General features: G+C 37.5%; 1 protein-coding gene across 24 annotated transcripts in view; it reads left to right on the top strand.

Annotated features, from left to right (window-relative positions):
• Nucleotides 1-19247, top strand: part of DMD (dystrophin) — a 2611869-nt gene that overhangs the window by 2250248 nt on the left and 342374 nt on the right. For all 24 annotated transcript variants that reach the window (XM_021079543.2, XM_085006422.1, XM_085006420.1 and 21 more), the window contains 2 exon segments: nt 952-1072; nt 1693-1961. In XM_021079543.2, the coding sequence (XP_020935202.1) occupies nt 952-1072; nt 1693-1961 (390 nt within the window).

Genomic DNA, 19247 nt, shown 5'->3' with positions numbered 1-19247 from the left:
TTAAAATCATCTCTTCTGAGATTGCAGAACCTGGATCTGTAACTATCTTCCATGGTTTCAGTGTATCTGTTCATTTATCCTAGAGTCACATGATATCTCTTAACCCACTTGATTATATAGAATTGTATTGTTTTCATTGTTTCTAGTATGTTAGTTTTCACCCTTCTTTTGGTTAAGAAATGTCTTGGAGGCTGAAACTGCATTTTGCTTTTCTTTTAATCCCCTATATCAAAGAAGATTATAGATTAGAGATGAAAATTGATGATTAACCTAGATGACCTCAAGACACCTATTCTAGGCCCACTCTTTTATAGAAACTTGTTCCCACAATTCTCACCTCCAGTATACCTCAAAACCTCTCTCCCATTTTCAAAGAAGTCACAATGAATAATGTTATAGGTATTTTGGGAAAGTGTTGAGTTTCTACTTAGTTTCCTATTAACACATCATTATATTTATTGTTAGACATTTTGACAGAATTGACTGGTGATTATGAATTGGATTGGTTGTACCCTTCAATACAACCTAAGTTTTCCCAAATGGCCCATTATGGTCTGGATTTCCATTATATGGAATATGTGTAAGTTTCATTAGCCCTCCTAGAATTGCTGTATTGCAAGGGTTTTGCAATATATATCTTAAAATTTTAGCCCCAGAGTTCAAGTTTGGCAGTCCAGTTATATAAATAAAGCACTCTTTTCTTAATTAAAGGGCATTAATGTATTTTGAAAGCACCCCTGTCCTCTCCAGAATAGTTTTACAAACCCATTGGTTTCCTGATTACCAGAAAGATCCATTGAGCCTTCTTTATCATTTTATGACAATCAGTTTAGAAATAAAGGAGATAGAAACTGACCTGGGAATTTCATAACCAAGTTATGAGCACCAAGGATTAATTTTCAAAAGAATGCCACAAGCCAAATAAGCATTTCTTTTCATCTTATTTCCCAGGCCTTCAAGAGGGAATTGAAAACGAAAGAACCTGTAATCATGAGTACTCTTGAGACTGTACGAATATTTCTTACAGAGCAGCCTTTGGAAGGACTAGAGAAACTCTACCAGGAGCCCAGAGGTAATTAAATGTGGAACTGTGGTAACATATTGATAGAAGGATCAGTGGTGACAGAGCGACCCATCCATTCTTGCTGCCAGGGTCTGAATAGCACTTGTATTTTCTAGGTTAAATAGAATTGATTCAGATTAGACATAGATGTTGAAAAAGAGAAAGGAATCATAAAGCACCATACATAAATCTGTTTGCACATTCATAAATAAACATTAAAAGAGATTAGCGATCAGTTATTGAAACATTTAGAAAAGAATCAACAAAAGAGATTATCTGTGAGGAGGAATTTATTGTTACAAAAACTACAAGCTAATTTCAATTTAAGAGCCTTCCTCAAGTAAACTAGAGCTTGTGGTGTGCATCCTAACATTTTTTCTACTTAATATCTTAAATGAATCTTGGATTATCTGATTGATAGAAGGTGGAACAGATTCACTCAGGAAGATAGACTCAAATGTGCTAAACTGTATCAAAACAAATGCCAGAGTATCAAAGAGCCATTAATCAGTAAGTTGGCCTCTTGTTAAACTATACTTTCTTTCTCCCAGTATGACCTTTTCAGCAGTGGGGTTTTTTTAAACACAAAAATGAATGTTGCCTAAAACCTTGTTGTGTTACCAATTTAGAGCTGCCTCCTGAGGAGAGAGCCCAGAATGTCACAAGGCTCCTACGAAAGCAGGCTGAGGAGGTCAACACTGAGTGGGAGAAACTGAACCTGCACTCTGCTGACTGGCAGAGAAAAATAGATGAGGCCCTCGAAAGACTCCAGGAACTTCAGGAGGCAACGGATGAGTTGGACCTCAAACTCCGCCAAGCTGAGGTGATCAAGGGATCGTGGCAGCCTGTGGGAGATCTCCTCATTGACTCCCTCCAAGATCACCTCGAAAAAGTCAAGGTACCGTTTACTGGATGGCTTCAGGGCCCTTTGAGGGACTCAAAAGAGGTTCTAATCTGAACTCATTTGCGGTGTTTTCATCTCAAAAAGTTTAAAATAGGGCCCTTAATCTTTCAAAGTAAGGCCATCTTTTGCAAATTCAGAGTCTTCTGGCATATGTATTTTTTTCTCAGAGAAGATAGTGATCTCATCATCTCTCTGTCTTCAGTAATATAAAAAGAAATATTAAGAAGTTATAGAGCAAAAATTATTTTGACTTTACTAATAGGAAATTAACTAAGTGTACTAAAGTGGTCTGGTTGTGTGTGTGTGTGTGTGTGTGTGTGTGTGTGTGTGTGTGTGTGAGTGTGTGTGTGTTTACCCTTTGTGGATCGTAGTATCAGAGTAGGGAAAAAGATAACATTTAATCAAGAGCCAGGAGTCTAGGTTTTGGCCTATTGGCTAACTAAATTATATGACCTGGGTGAATTAAGTACTGTGAATTGAGACCATTAATGCTGCCCTTCCCTTAGAAGGCAATGTATATATGCAATTTTGAGTTGTATTTGTCCACCGCAGATCTTAGGAAATATCATTCTCTATTTGGAATACTGTCCATGAAACCAAAGTTAAATTCCCTTCTAGCAGAAATTTGATAAATATATTTATAAAGAAAGAATATTCATATTTAGGAGTATCATGTTAAAAACCAGCAACTTGGAACGTATTTTATCTATTTATCTAGTGTCAAAACCAATGGAAGTCCTTCTAGATTCAAACTCAGAAGTGATATTCTCACCTGTGCTTAGCATGTTTGCCAGCCCCCTCATTCTGGAAGGTCTTTTCTTCCTTGGCTTTCATAGCACTGTTTCATCTACATTCTTCTTCTTCCTTTATTTTCCTCAATTCTGAAACTTTACCCACCCTTCAGATGTCAGTGTGCCCAGGTTTCTAACCTTAGTTCGGTTATCTTTTTATTGTATAAAAATCTTAGCTCACTTTTCTTCTTAATGTATAAATGTTCCTAGTTTGAAATGGCATGGTTGGTGACAGATCTAAATTTATAATTTGGATTTCTTTGCTGATCTGCTAACCTGTATGCCATTAGAATTGAAACACAGCCATTCTGAAAGCAAGTTCATTTGTTCTCCTGTTAGCCCATCCCCCTACTAATATACCTTTTTACCTGCCTTCTCCTCTGTTTTCTATTTCAGTTAATGGATCATAATCCAACAAGTTGCTCAGGCTAGAAACTTGAGGTCCATCCTTCAATCCTTGTACATTTTCATTGACTGCACTTGATTGCTCATTTTACTTCAGAATATCTCCTTCACAGTTTCTCTCCTCTTTTCAACCAATGTCCCATTCCGGTCCCCAACACTGTAAGTCAGTTTGTTGTATTACATATCCTTAAATCTCATTTCCCAGTCAATGTAGATGGCATATTACAAACACTGCATTTTAGGTATTTGGTGAATGAATGAATAAACAGTTTCTTTGCTCTTTCTGTATTACCCACTCTGTTCCAACTTGAATCCAAGCTCTGTGTAGGAGACTGCCTGCATGACAGTGGAGGCAGGCGATCCTGTTTCTTCATAGCCTTGGCTTAAATTTCTGATTGTTGCTTCTGTATCCTCTAGGCCATTGCAGACTTCTGTCCATACCCTCCTTTAGCAAACTATGCAATTCTTTTTTCATAACACTCTGCCTTTGCAAATGCTGTTCTCTGTGCCTGGATCAGGCCACCTTACCTACTGGTAAACTGCCACTCAGCCCTCAAGACCCAACTCAAAAGGCCCCTGTCCTTAGAGTTTACCCAGTTTTCTACCCCCAACTCCCACCAAGCAGAACCTGCTCTGAATTCAGTGCTTTCAAGATCCCCACTCATACTTGCATTGTTACACTTCAATTTTACCTATGTTGTGGCAAGTCACTTAGGTATTTCTTTTTCTCCCATAGAAAGTGAAATTTCTAAGAGCAAGGATCATGGTGTACATCTTTGAATTCACAGTTCCTAGTACGGTGCTGGCAAAATATAAGGAATTTAATTCAGCTTCTTTATTCCTCCATGCAACAATTGTTTATGAGTTACTATAAAATGTGCTAAACATGTAGTTATAGGTGAAACAGACTTGATCTTTGTCCTCATGAAGCCCACAGTCTAATGTTGAATTGAAAAGCTCTTCATTAAAACAGTAGGTGAAGATTTAAAAGAAGATTAAGTACATAATTTCTAAAATCTCTGCCACCTGAACATTATACAACCCCGTGCCTAACATTTTAAGCAATGGTTAACATTTCTGTACATATAAAAATTGAAATAATGTTTTGAAATGTCTTACCTTGCATTCGTTCTGCATTAAAAATCCTATTTTATGCAAAAAGATAGGAACTAAATTTTTACAAATCTTCCCCCAAATGGAAAATAAACTTAAGAGAATGTCCCAAAGGAAGTAAATTAGTCAATAAATCAATTAAGTGGCTGAATATACAGGCTTTAGAGCAGACATAAGGGATTCTTTTTGAGCCATGTCTGTCACACAGGAGTGTTTGTAGGATACTGAGTATGGATGGAGAATGTACGCAGCATGATTAATAACAAAAACTAAAAGCAGGACAGCTCAAATATCAGCTGGCCTTTACCCAGCCTTTTTTGCAGTTTTCTCTTCAGTTCCGCTCTCTCAACTGTTTTTGATCCTAAGACCTACTTTATTTCCCATACTTTACCTAGTTGTAAGAGTCCTCATTCTGATCTCAATAATTACAAAACATATATACATTAAATGTTTCTTTAGAAAGAGCTTATATGTATCATTGCTTCTTTCTCAGACACAGATACACTTAAGTTATAGTACCTATTGGAATATATATGTTCTTGTCATAATGTGATTATGTTGGTTTCTAAAACAGCATTGTATAAATATTACATGCATATTTTTAAATTATATATTATATTAATTCATATATATGTATTTCCCTCCAGTAGGTTCTATTCACTTTGCAATGGAAATAAAAACCCAGTGTTTTCCTGTTCCATATCAATGATACCAGACTTGAAACACTAAAACTTTGGCAGTGGTAGTTTATAAAGAGAAAATTTTATTAACTAAAACTTGTTTTGAAAAGAAGTAGAAGAGTACCTAGGGAGTTCCCCTTGTGGCACAGTGGAAACGAATTCAACTAGGAACCATCATGTTGAGAGTTCAATCCCTGGCTTTGCTCAGTGGGTTAAGGATCCGGCTATGCCATGAACTGTGGTATAGGTTGCAGACGAGCCTTGGATCTGGTGTTGCTGTGCCTATAGCGTAGGCCAGCAGCTGTAGCTCCAATTAAACCCCTAGCATTGGAACCTCCATATGCCAAGAATATGGCCCCAAAAGCAAAAATAAATAAATAAAGTAAAAAAAATACTTAACTGTTCCCATTTTTCTTCTCAGCAATTTAAGCCATCAGAGGTTCCATGCTGTAGGGAACTCAAAACTGGTAGCTAAAAATATTGCCAGAATGCCAGAAGAATATTTTATTTACCCATCTCAGTTCATTTTCATCACCCCTAGTGACTTTATCATAATATCCACCTCCATTCAGATCTCATTTGCTAAAGAAGCTGTTATTCAAGTAACTATGGAATGTGTGTTTCTGTGGGACTTAACATCAATCCACCTCATTGGCAAATGTGGTTTTTGGAATTAGAGAATGAATGAAACAACATCAACTGAGTCCTGGGACACCATGGACATGGCATGATTACTAGCAATCATTTCAGGACAGTGTCCATAATATAAATCACGAGAAAGGAATGTAATGTTAATACTAACTAGTTGGCTCACTAGGAGAATCCTAGCCTTCCAACTATAACTCCCATAGGAATAACCACTAGAAAAAAATTTATTTTTTTTGTCTTATTAGGGCCATACCCGCAGCGTATGGAGGTTCCCAGGCTAGGGGTCAAATAAGAGCTGTAGCTCCCGGCCTACACCACAGACATAGCAATGCCAAATCCAAGCCACGTCCGTGACCTACAGTACAGCTCAGGACAATGCTGACTCCTTAACCCACTGCATGAGCCCAGGGATGGAACCTGCAACCTCATGGTTACTACTCAGATTCATATTCTCTGAGCCACGACAAGAACTCCAATAAAATTTAAATTTCAAATGTCTTTTTATATATTTTCAGAATTCATTATTAATATTGCTTATTAAATGTTTTAAGAACAGAATCATGAATTCACACTTTATTGAAAATAACACCAATGCTTAAGTGACTATACAAATATTCTGACTTTTTTTGGAGTAATGGAGAATGAGAATAACTCCTGGGATCATTAGACGTTCTATACAGACATATGTAGATGTTCTACACAGAACATAAGTAGAATATATGTAGGTTTTAATAAAGTGAAAAAGCTTTTTAAGCTAAAGTCTACTTGTGGCATTTTTGTTCTTTTTTTAATTTTATAGCATTTTTTATTACTCAGTTACATTTATAGTTGTACAACGATCATAACAGACAAATTTTATACGATTTCCATCCCACAACCTCAGTGCACCCCCCACCCCCCAAACTGTCTCCTCCGGAGACCATAAGTTTTTGAAAGTCTGTGAGTCAGTATCTGTTCTGCAAAGAAGTTCATTGTGTCCTTTTAGCAGATTCCACATGTCAGTGGTAGCATTTAATGTTGGTGTCTCATTGTATGGCTGACCTCACATAGCATGGTAATTTCTAGGTCCATCCATGTTGCTAAGTATTTTGCCAGTATTTTGTTCCTTTTAATGGCTGAGTGATATTCCATTGTGTATATGTACCACATCTTCTTTAGCCACTCCTCTCTCGATGGACATGTAGGTGGCTTCCATGTCTTGGCTATTGAAAATAGTGCTGCAATGAACATCGGAGTACATGTGTCTTTGCACGTCGTGGTTTTCTCTGGGTAGATGCTCAGGAGTGGGATTGCTGGATCAAATGGTAGTTCTATTTTGAGTTTTCTGAGGCATCTCCATACTGCTTTCCACAGTGGTTGCACCAATTGACAATCCCACCAACAGTGTAACAGGGTTCCTTTTTCTCCACAGCCTCTCCAGCATTTATTGTTTGTAGATTTTTTTTGATGATGGCCATTCTGGCCAGAGTAAGGTGGTACCTCAGTGTGGTTTTGATTTGCATGTCTCTAACAATGAGTGATGTTGAACATCTTTGCATGTGTTTTTTGGCCATCTGTATGTCTTCTTTGGAGAACTGTCTGTTTAGATCTTCTGCCCATTTTTGGATGGGGTTGTTTGATTTTCTGGCATTGAGCTGCAGAAGGTGTTTCTAAATTTTGGAGATGACTCCCTTGTCAGTTGAATCACTTGCAAAGATCTTCTCCCATTCTGTGGGTTGTCTTTTCGTTTTGTTTAGGGTTTCCTTTGCTGAGCAGACACCTTTAAGTTCAATTAAGTCCCATTTGTTTATTTTTGTTTTTACTGTCATTACTCTAAGAGGTGGGTCTGAGAAGATGTTGCTCTTGTTTATGTCAGAGAGTGTTTGGCCTATGTTTCCTCTTAAGAGTTTGATAGTGTTTGGTCTTATATCTAGGTCTTTAGTCCATTTGGAGTTTATTTTGGGGTATGGTGTTAGGGAGTGTTCTAATTTCATTCTTTTCCATGTGGCTGTCCAGTTTTCCCAGCACCACTTATTGAACAAGCCGTCTTTTCTCCATTGTATATTCTTGCCTCCTTTGTCATAGATTAGTTGGCTGTAGGTGCGTGGGTTTAATTCTGGGCTTTCTGTCCTGTTCCACGGATCTAAATTTCTATCTTTGTGCCAGTACCATGTGGTTTTGATGACTGTTGCTTTGTAGTATAGTGTGAAGTCAGGGTGCCAGATTCCTCCAGCTCCATTTTTCTTTTTCAGGATGTCTTTGGCTATTCTGGGTCTTTTGTGCTTCCACACAAACTTTAAAATATTTTGTTTGAGTTCTGTGAAAACTGTCCTTGGTATTTTGATAGGGATTGCATTGAATCTGTAGATTGCCTTGGGTAGTATAGTCATTTTGATAATATTAATTCTTCCAGGCCACGAGCATGGTATATCTTTCCATCTATTTGTGTCATTTTGATCTCTTTCATCAGGATCTTATAGTTTTCAGAGTACAGGTCTTTTGTCTCTTTGGGTAGGTTTACTCCTAGGCGCTTTATTCTTTTGGATATGATGGTAAACAGGATTTCTTCCCTAATTTCTTTTTCTGCACTATCATTGTTAGTGTATAGATGCAGTTGATTTCAGTGTATTAATTTTGTATCCTGTGACTTTGCCAAATTCATGGATGAGCTCTCACAGTTATCTGGTAGAGTCTTTAGGATTCTCTAGGTATAGTATCATGTCATTTGCAAATAGTGATAGTTTTACTTCTTCCTTTCCACTTTGGATTCCTTTTGTGTCTTTTACTTCTCTGATTGCTGTGGCTAGGACTTCCAAAACTATGTTGCAGAGTAACATAGAGTGGACATCCTTGTCTTGATCCTGATCTCAGCAGGAATTCTTTCCATTTTTCACCATTGAGAATGATGTTTGCTGTGAGTTTGTCATATATGGATTTTATCATGTTGAAGAAGGTTCCTGCTATGCCCACTTTCTGAAGGGTTTTTCTCAGAAATGGGTGTTGGATTTTGTCAAAGGCTTTTCCCACGTCTATTGAGAGGATCATATGGTTTTTATTCTTCAGTTTATTAACGGGGTGTATCACACCGATGGATTTGCAGATATTGAAGAACCCTTGCATCCCTGGGATAAATCTCACTGGATCCTGATATACAGTCCTTTTAATGTATTGTTGGAGGCAGTTTGCTAGTATTTTGTTGAGGATTTTTGCATCGATGTTCATCAGTGAAATTGGCCTGTAGTTTTCTTTTTGTGTGGTATCTTTGTCTGGTTTTGGTGTTGGCCTCATAGCATGAATTTGGGAGTGTCTCTTCCTCTGCAATGTTTTGAAAGAGTTTCAGAAGGATAGGTGTTAGCTCTTCTCTGAATGTTTGATAGAATTTGCCTGTGAAGCCATCCAGGCCTGGACTTTGTTGGAAGTTTTTTAATCACAGTTTCAATTTCAGTTGTTGTGATTAGTCCGTTCATCTTTTCTCATTCATCTTGGTTTGGTCTTGAAAGATTGTTCTGGGTTTTCTGTTGTATTGTGTAGTTGCAAATAACAGTCATTTATGATCCTTTGTATTTCTGTGATGTCCGTTGTTCCTTCTTTTTCATTTCTAATTCTATTTATTTGAGTCCTCTCAGTCTTTTGCTTGATATATCTGGCTAGGGGTTTATCAGTTTTGATGATTTTTTCATAGAACCAGCTTTTCATTTCATTGATCTTTTCTATGGTTTTCTTTGTTTCTATTTCATTGATTTCTGCTCTGATCTTTATGATTTCTTTCCTTCTACTACCTTTAGGTCTTGTCTGTTCTCTCTCAGAGCTGCTTTAGATGTAACATTAGCTTGTTTATTTGAGCTTTTTCTTTTTTCCTGAGGTGGACATGTATTGCTATAAACTTTCCTCTTAGAATGGCTTTTGGTGCCTCCCATAGGTTTTGGAGTGTCGTATCTTCATTGTCATTTGCTGCTAGGTATTTTTTAATTTCCTCTTTGATTTCTTCAGTGATCCATTGGTTGTTTAGTAGCATGTTGTTTAGTCTCCACGTGTTTGTGTTTTTTGCAGATTTTTTCTTGTTGTTGATCTCCATTCATATAGCATTGTGGTCGGAAAAGATGCTTGATATGATTTCAGTTTTCTTAAAGTTACTGAGGTTGGATTTGTAGCCCAGGATGTGATTAGTCTTAGAGAATGTTCCTGTGCACTTCAGAAGTATATGTATTCTGTTGCTTTTGGATGGAATGTCGCATAAATATCTAAGTCCATCTGGTTTAATGCATCATTCAGGGCCTATTTTTCCTTATTGGCTTTCTGTCTGGATGATCTGTCCATTGCCGTAAGTGGGGTGTTAAAGTCCCCCACTATGATCGTGTTATTGTCAATTTCTCCTTTTAAGGTTCTTAGCAGTTGCCTTATATATTGTGGTGAACTTATGTTGGGTGCGTAGATATTTCAAATTGTTATATCTTCTTGGATTGATCCTTTGAACATTATTTAATGTCCTCCTTGACCCTTAAAATATTCTTCATTTTAAAGTCTATTTTGGAGTTCCTGTCGTGGCACAGTGGATAACAAGTCTGATTAGGAACCATGAGGTTGCAGGTTCGGTCCCTGCCCTTGCTCAGTGGCTAAGGATCCGGCATTGCCATGAGCTGTGGTGTAGGTTGCAGACTCGGCTCAGATCCCGAGTTGCTGTGGCTCTGGCGTAGGCCGGTGGCTACAGCTCCGATTAGACCCCTAGCCTGGGAACCTCCATATGCTGCGGGAGCGGCCCAGGAAATAGCAAAAAGACCAAAAAAAAAAAAAAAAGAAAGAAGAAAAAAAATAAAGTCTATTTTGTCTGATATGTGTATTGCTGCTCCAGCTTTTTTTTGATCATCGTTTTCGTGAAATATTTCCTTCCATCCTCTCACTTTCAATTTGTATGTGTCCCTAGAAGTGAAGTGGGTCTCTTGAAGACAGTATATATATGGGTCTTGTTTTTGCATCCATTCAGCCAGTCTATGTCTTTTGGTTGGGGCGTTTAGTCCATTTACATTTAAGGTTAATTATTGATATGTACTTTCTTATTGCCATGTTATTAATTGCTTTGGATTTGTTTTTGCTGCTCTTTTTTCTTTCCTTCTTCTCTTATTCTTTTCTGCCTATGGAAGTTCCTTTAGTATTTGTTGTAAGCCTGGTTTAGTGTTGCTGAATTCTCTCAGCTTTTGCTTATCTGTGAAGGGTTTTATTTCTCCTTCAAATCTGAATGAGAGCCTTGCTGGGTAATGTAATCTTGACTGGAGGATTTTTCCTTTCATCATGTTAAGTATATCATGCCACTCCCTCTGGCCTGCAGAGATTCTGCTGACAAATCTGCCAATAACCTTATCGGGCTTCCCTTGTATGTTACTTGTTTCTTTTCCATAGCTGCTTTCAAGATTTTCTCTTTGTCTTTAATTTTGGTCAGTTTGATTAATATGTGTCTTGGGGTATTCCTCCTTGGGATTATTTTATATGGTACTCGTTGTCTTCCTGGATTTGAGTGAGTGGTTCCTTTCCCATGTTAGGGAAGTTTTCAGCTACTATCTCTTGGAATATTTTTTCTGTCCCCTTCTCTCTCTCTTCTCCTTCTGGCACACCTATAATATCGATGTTGGTGCATTTAATGTTGTCCCAGAGTTCTCTGAGACTGTCTTCATTTGTTTTCAAACTTTTTTCTCTTTTCTCTCCTGCATCAGGATTTCCACTAGTCTGTCCTCCACCTTGCTTATTTGTTTTTCTGACTCCTGTATTCTGCTGTTAGCTGATTCTAGTGAATTTTTATTTCAGTTATTGTATTTTGCATCTCTTCTTGTTTAAGTTTTATATCTTGTATCTCTTTGCTCAGTGTTTCCTGTACGTTATCCATCTTTGCCTCCAGTTTCTTTCCAATGTCTTGCATCATCTTCAGCATCAACAGTCTAAAGTCTTTTTCCTGGAGGCTAATAATCTCCAGATTACTTAGCTGTTTGTATGAGTTTTTTTCTTGCTCCCCATCTGTGTTATAGTTCTCTGTCTTTTCATTTTTATAGGTTTTTGGTGTGGTCTCCTTTTTGCAGACAATAGAGTTGTAGCCTCTTTTACTTCTGATGTCTGACCCCCTGTAGCTGAAGTTGGCAAGGGGGCTTCCTGTAGGCTTCCTGATGGGAGGGACAGGGTGCCTGCCCACTGGTAGGTGGGGCTGATTCCTATCCCTGTGGTGGGTGGGGCTTTGTCTTGGGATGAGATTAGAGGGGGCTGTGTGCCTGGGGTTGTCTTTAGGCAGCCTGTTTACTGATGAGTGGGGCTGTTTTCCCACCTGGATTATTGCTTGGCCTGGGGCTTCTCAGCACTGACGGGTGGCTCCAGACTTTCCCAAAATGCCACCTCCAGAGGAACATACACCAGTGAATATTCCTGAGAGCTTTGCTTCCAATGTCCTTCCCCCACAACGAGTCACAATCACCCCCTGTTTTCCCAGGAGATCCTCCAAGAGCTGCAGTCAGGTCTGACCCAGATTCTCATGGAGCCTCTGCTTTTCCCCACGTCTCAGCACACACAAAAGTCTGCATGCACCTTTCAAGCCTGCATGCACCTTTCAGAATGGGGTCTCTGTTTCCCCCAGTCCTGTGGAGCTCCTGTGCACAAGCCCCACTGGCCTTCAATGCCAGATGCTCAAGGGGCTCTTTCTCCCAGTACCAGATCCCCAGGCATGGGGACTTGATGTTGGGCTTGGAACTCTCACTCGTGTAGATGAGTCTCTGTGATACAGTTACTTTCCAGTCTGTGGGCTTCCCACCTGCAAGGTATGGAGTTGCTTATATCATGTAATTGCCCCTCCTACCTCTTGATGTGGCCTCCTTTTGTCTTCTGGAGTAGGATATCTTTTTGAAAGTTTCCAGTCCATTTGGTTGAAGGTTATTCAGCATTTGGTTGCAATTTTGTTGTTTCTATTAGAAAAGGTGAGCTCCGGTCCTTCTATTCCACCATCTTAATCCCATCTCTGTCAACATTTTTGTTCTTAAGGATATTTATGGTGTGAAAAATTTTGTGTGAATTGTTTTTTCTAAGTTTTCTTTTTGTTCTAATCTACCATTTTTTTAACACAAATCATTACATCATTCTTGAGCCAGAAACATTTCATTTTCCTTAGCTTGCAGTTTGATTTGAAACAGTTTTTCACACACCATCGTTAGAGTCCCTGGCTTCCATCTTGTAATATGCACATTTGTCATACCTATGTAATTATGCATTTTACTTTTTTATCAGACTTTCAACTTGCATTTCTTACTATGAAAAATCAAAAACATCAATTCTATGAGCTTTTCCTTAAAGTTCTTACAATGAAATATTTCAATTAGACCTTTTTGGAGTTGTAATTAATATGTAAATATGATCAGGAACTATGATGAAACCACTATGCGATCCTAAAGTTATATAATTTTCAACATTCACATCCAAAAATTTTTTTAAAAATGGCAAATGCTTCTCTTCAGGCTACCTGTGACTTGGTTTATCCAAGAAACTTGTCAAAGAAATGCTATCTCAGAATTTGACATTGAGAAAACCAAGTACAAAACATGATAGGTAATGTGAAATGTTATGTAACATATTAGCTTTTTTCCTCTTAAACCCTGGTTCTAGTATTTATTATTTATTAATTTTTTCATATTTGTCATTTATATTCATCAACCTTAAATCCTTTCTGTAGATATAAGTTTTATAGAGAAAGTTTATAACCCTTTCTTATAGAGGCAGGGGATACAGAGACAGAACCATACAGAGACAGAACCATCACAAACAGAGAAGCTCTAAAAAAGACTCAAAATATGTAAGCTCTTCCCACTCTGAATAAAGGAATATCTCCACAATGAATAAAGTATACTGCCCATAGTAGAAAAAGGAAAGCTTACTGATATTTTGTTAATTGTTATTGACTACAAATTAATTGCTCTGTGGAGACTTTTGTTGTTTTTATATGAATGCTATGTGTATTATGTAAGCCTTGCATGACAAAGATAATACAGACAAAAAAAGATGTAATCCTTTATAAATCTGAGTTAAATATGGAACTAATGCCTGTCATATGGAGTAACCAGGCTTTTAGCTAGTGTTCAAAGCATGCAATTTCAAAGTTTAAAAGCATATTATTTTGCTTTTAACATCTGGGAATATATCTAGAAGGCATCTTATAGTAAACTCTTACTTATATGCTTAAAAAAGTATAGTATTTATTATTGAATATAATGGTCCTTGTTGGCCTTATTCAAACTTGGAAATGAAAGTAGGAATTAGTCGTCTTAAAATTCCTAACCAAATTATTTGTTCAATGTAAAATTAAGTGTAAGTTAATGTTGCCAGGAGAGTTTATTACTTAGTTCCCATGTTTTCACTCCCATTTCCTGATTTGTTTAGAAAGCTGAAAGCAAATTACTTAGGACAGCAATGTCAAATCACATTCCTTACCCAAGGCATCTGATTTTAGATAGTGCTGTGTGTGTTTTTAAAGCCCCTACCTCCATCTAGGCAAATAGAACCTTCGTTTACCATGCTATTCCCATCCTGCCTTTGATACTTCTGAAAAGGCAGTGCAGAGTAATTGTTTCAGACATCTGCTTAGCATACTTTGAAGTGCATATAAGTTCTTTTTCAGTTTCATTTGAACCCCAGCTGTCTTCACCAAAGTCTATAATCAATCTGAATTAAGTTGTCCTACTTCTCCTAATAAGTCTCTTATTAAGTTCTGCATCAGCCTCTTAGGGAGACTTAAAAGCTAATTCATGTAGAATTGCCATTTTCTACTAATTCATTTGTCAGCTCTCCAAATTCCAAAGAAAACAATTGCAAAGACTATTAATTTGGCTCTTCATAAACAACTTATGTAACTGTAGTATACATTTGAACCAAGAAAATGATTTAAAACAGTGGGTGGGAGGAAATAAGTTGATGACATTCAACACTGCTTTCTTTTTGACTGTTTTGAGATGCCTTCCACATTCGAAGCACAAAGCCATTTATTTAATAAGAGAAACATCCTTCTGCTTTTTACTTTCATAAATAAGATAATTACTGAGTGAACTTTGCTTAAAGATAGGAAAAGGCTTTAGAACAGTTAGAAAAGGAACATGTTCTTTTTATTATTGAACTTATTTTAATTTGGACTTCTTTGTATTCCTTTATGGACTGTGATAAAAGAAGGAGCTAGAATTGTCATTGTCATTGCATTAAATCAGAGCTGTACAGCTCTTCCGGTCATGGACTATTTAGGAGAACATGGCTAATCAAAATTTTCAGGTAATGAGTTCATCTGACTTTATTCTACTAAAGAAGTATTTAATTAGATAATAAAAATTCCTCCAAAGAATATCATCCTTCCTCCTATTTGAAAACAGCCATATCAAAAACTGATCCTTTAATATGCCAATCCTGTTTACTAAGGATTTATTCCAGAGGCTTTGTTCGTGACTGGTGGTAATTATAAACCCTATTCCTCAAGAGTATTGGATAATAACAGACTATTCAAAACAAAAACTTAAGTTATATAGTATCATTATTAATGGGTTTAAAAACGCAATCGTTCATTCATTCATGATATGGTTAAAATATATACCTAGGGGAATTCCCATCGTGGCTTAGTGGTTAACGAATCCAACTAGGAACCATGAGGTTGCGGGTTCGATCCCTGGCCTTACTCAGCGGGTTAAGGATCCAGTATTGCCGTGAGCCTTGGTGTAGGCTGCAGACGCGGCTCGGATCCCGCATTGCTGTGGCTCTGGTGTAGGCTGGTGGCTACAGCTCTGATTGGACCCCTATCCTGGGAACCTCCATATGCTTTAGGAGCAGCCCAAGAAATGGCAAAAAGACAAAAAAAAAAAAAAAAAAACAAACCTATACCCAGAGAAATCTCATCTCATTACAGAGTGTGAATGTTTAATTTATTTCATGAATAAAATTGTACTGGGAATTATATTAATGGCATCTTAGTTTTCCTGAGAATACTATTATTTAGCACCAAGATGAAGGAGCAAGAATTTGTATTAGTTTGCATGTATGTGTGTGTATAACACATCAACTAGAAACAGTATTGAAATGTGAGTTATTTAAGTGAAATTCTCTGTTTCCTTAGAAAATGGAAGGACTAAGTACTTTTATTCTCCTTAGACATTTACTAAAGTTGTACCAAGTTTAAAGTTCCCAATTATGTTACTCTCCTATCAGAAGCATAACAAGGAATGATTTAAGAACAAATAGCCCAAGGAGTGGGCTCCTATTGTGTTCCCATCATGCTTGGCAATTACAATTTTTAAAATTACACAGCTAACATTGGCACCAATATCATGCCTTATGCAACCTGACATTAACTAAGTTAAGCAATGACATTGAATAATTGTTCTTAGTTAACCACTGTTCTGGGTATTATGGGAACAGATGCGTCTATGATACTAATGTAACTCTCTCATTTTAATGGGGCCTAAGAAAAGCAGGCTTTTTTCATAATAAGATATTTTCATACTAAAATAATATTTTTAGTTGTAGTGTACAATTACAGATTTTTTTCTTCTATCAACAGCAGTTCCCAAAAGCATTGCCTCTCAAACTTTTCTACTTCAGTGCTCTTAATGGCCAGGGAGATGAAGCTGGCTTTCTACTGCTTCTACCTGCTTACCTCCTTTCTCCATGAACCTGAAACTTCTGTGATGTTTCTCAGTCTTAAAATCTCTTTCAATTTTATGGTCTTATCCAAAATGTATTTGTCATGTTTTAATATAAAGATATATTGTTCTCTAAGATCTTAAGTAAAAATGAATCCTGCAGTATATTCACCTATGGGTATAAAATCATAATTTGAGAAGAATGATAGGAAAAACTGCCCAATTTGTGCTGTTTTTGTCTTTGTCCATCAACTTCTTTCTTTTATGTACACATACCCAAAGACTAGATCCTTGCCATGGCAGATTTATCATTTGCACTTCCATCTGACCATTGTGATCCAAAAGGTCCATGACCTGTAGATCTTTGTGATTTTGAACATATATTCTTGGAGACTTTTGTGCAGCAGTCACTTCACTAATGATTTAGCTGGTGTTACAGATTAGGTTCGCTGGAAGCAGACCCTGAGAACAGGGGTCTGGTGCACAGGATTTATGGATGGTCTGCTTTCAGGAGAAACCAGTGCGAGAGTTAGGGAAGCATAACAAGGGAGAAGAAAGAGCCAAGCAAATATGCCATCTCAGGCAAAAATTGAGCTTTGTGTCTTGATTCAGATGGAGAAAGTTCTGGAGTATGAACGACACAACAGAGTTGTGCTTTTCTACCCCAGCCAGTCATGGCTGTAGCCAGCAGTATGCTAGTAAATATTTATCAGCTAGCTCTGAGGTGTAGTGAACACTGATTTGTAGTGTTTTCCAATTGTGGTGTAAGTACTCCCACCATGGATGATTCAAGCTGCCAATATGATCTCAATGAATGCAGAGCTGGGAAGAGACACACACAGTTGACTTGGGCGCTTCTCCAAGACTCTACTGGCTGTGGCCCACCACTAAGGACACGAGTTGCTATGCAAGCCAGGGACTTCCCATCAGCAGAGATCACCTTTCTGAAGAAGAGAGGCAGCTGTGAGACATTAGTAGCCAACAATCACAGCAGCTGGGGTGGGGGTGGATGCCCAGGCCAGGAAAAGTGTCCCCTACAGCTAGTATGTGAACCAAGTAATCCATTCAGCCTCTACATCTCAATATGGCCCTTTCAGTGCTGTTTTGTGCTTTCACATGCAGTAATTCTTTATAAGTGCTGAACATTTTGTTTCTTTATGGAAAATCCACCTTCCCCCTGACCAACCTACCTCCTAGGTACTTAATTGAATTGGTAATGGAAGAGAAGGATTCAAGAAAATGTCTAAGAAAGTGGGGGTGAATATTCCTAAAGAAAATGACTTTAGAAGCAACTTTGGCTTTAGAGTTATATAATCTCTAAGTGTCTGAATTAATCAGATAATTGTGAATTTGGGGATGCTAGGTATTCAGAGTCTTTGAGAGTGTCAAGAATTTTCTCAAGCAGTGACTCTCACCTTAGTGCGCATCAGAAGTCACCTAGAGGACTCGTGGAAACCCAGTGATGAATCCTTTCCCCAGAGTTTTTGATTCAGGAGGCCTGGAGTCGGGCTAAAAATCTGCATTTCTAACCAGTTTCCCAGGTGGTGGCGATGCTGCTGGTCCAGGGACACTTTGGGAACCATATTTCCATACTAAAGCTACCATATACATATATAAATACATATTATACATAGGCATATAATACATTCATTTATAATTAGTAATTCTTCAATTATAAATAATAATTACATCATTTGTTGTTTTTCTTATATTTAATGACATCCAGAGCATTTAATTTAATATTGAATGCAGCAGATGGCCTCCTGTGAGAGTGATTGATCGTTTAGATAGGGAGCAGAATTTCACTCTGAAACCTTGAAATGAATAATGGCCTACTCTTTCTTTTTTTTTTTTTTTTTTTTGTCTTTTTGCTATTTCTTTGAGCCGCTCTCACAGCATATGGAGGTTCCCAGGCTAGGGGTCAAATCGGAGCTGTAGCCACCGGCCTACACCAGAGCCACAGCAACGCGGTATCCGAGCCAAGTCTGCAACCTACACCACAGCTCACGGCAACGCTGGATCTTTAACCCACTGAGCAAGGGCAGGGATTGAACCCGCAACCTCATGGTTCCTAGTCGGATTTGTTAACCACTGCGCCACGACAGGAACTCCCCGACTCTTTCTGAATCTCTCTTGTGAAAGACATTCAGAGTTACTTATTCCAGTTTTCTTCTTGGTATTTTAATAACACTCTTATGATTTTTGAGTTGCTTCACATGACTTAGAACTTAACTTGCCTCCCCACTATTCATACTTTAAAATTGAAATATTTCAGCACATAATACTCATTTGTTTAAATATTATCACATTTACCAATAACAACCATTAAATTTTAAAATTCTCCTTGTAATTTTCTGCCAAACATATCAATTATAAGCACATACTTTGCAGAGTTTCTAAAATCAAGGATATTCAGAAGAGTTGAGACTATTTAACTTTTTAAAATTAAAACCTTCTTGCTAGGTGTGAATAGCTGATAGCTTATTCGGGAATTCCTACATTTTATAATTTATCTTGTCAATCCACCAAGGCTTTGTGTTCAGGGTAAGAGGGTATATGTTTATGTGTACATACAGAGGTGGATTGGGGGTGAAACTGGGAGAATGACTGGGACAAACGAGGAAATAGTCTTTAACTACAGTAATTGGAGAAGGGGGACTTTTCCCCCAGAAGTGGTGCAATATCATTCTATTAAATGCCTGTGAAAAAGTTTATAATTGTGGTATATGGTCAGTGCTATATATAATGAAAATTGTGGCCAAAATATAGCAGAAACAAATGTCTTAAAATATGCTTTACTATTAAAACAATATTCAAATCAAACTCTCCCCCTTATTCTGGAATCTTAGAGTATAGTATGGATATAAAGGAAATTGTACATTAAAAGTCATTTGATTAATGTTTGAAGTAAAATTGAAATAGCTATTTAAAAACCCACTCAATTCAAGTATACATTAAATAATTGAGTTAACTAAATTAGGCTCAGTAAGGGCACATTGATTTTCAATGTTTTTGAAAATTGGCCCA

This window comes from Sus scrofa, chromosome X, assembly GCF_054392235.1.
Source record: "Sus scrofa isolate SSC_HxYL_T2T_F1_AM1 chromosome X, Sscrofa_HxYL_maternal_Yorkshire_Landrace_v2.0, whole genome shotgun sequence".
In the NCBI taxonomy this organism is placed as follows: Eukaryota; Metazoa; Chordata; class Mammalia; order Artiodactyla; family Suidae; genus Sus; species Sus scrofa.
This window is presented reverse-complemented; position numbering and strand designations above follow the sequence as displayed.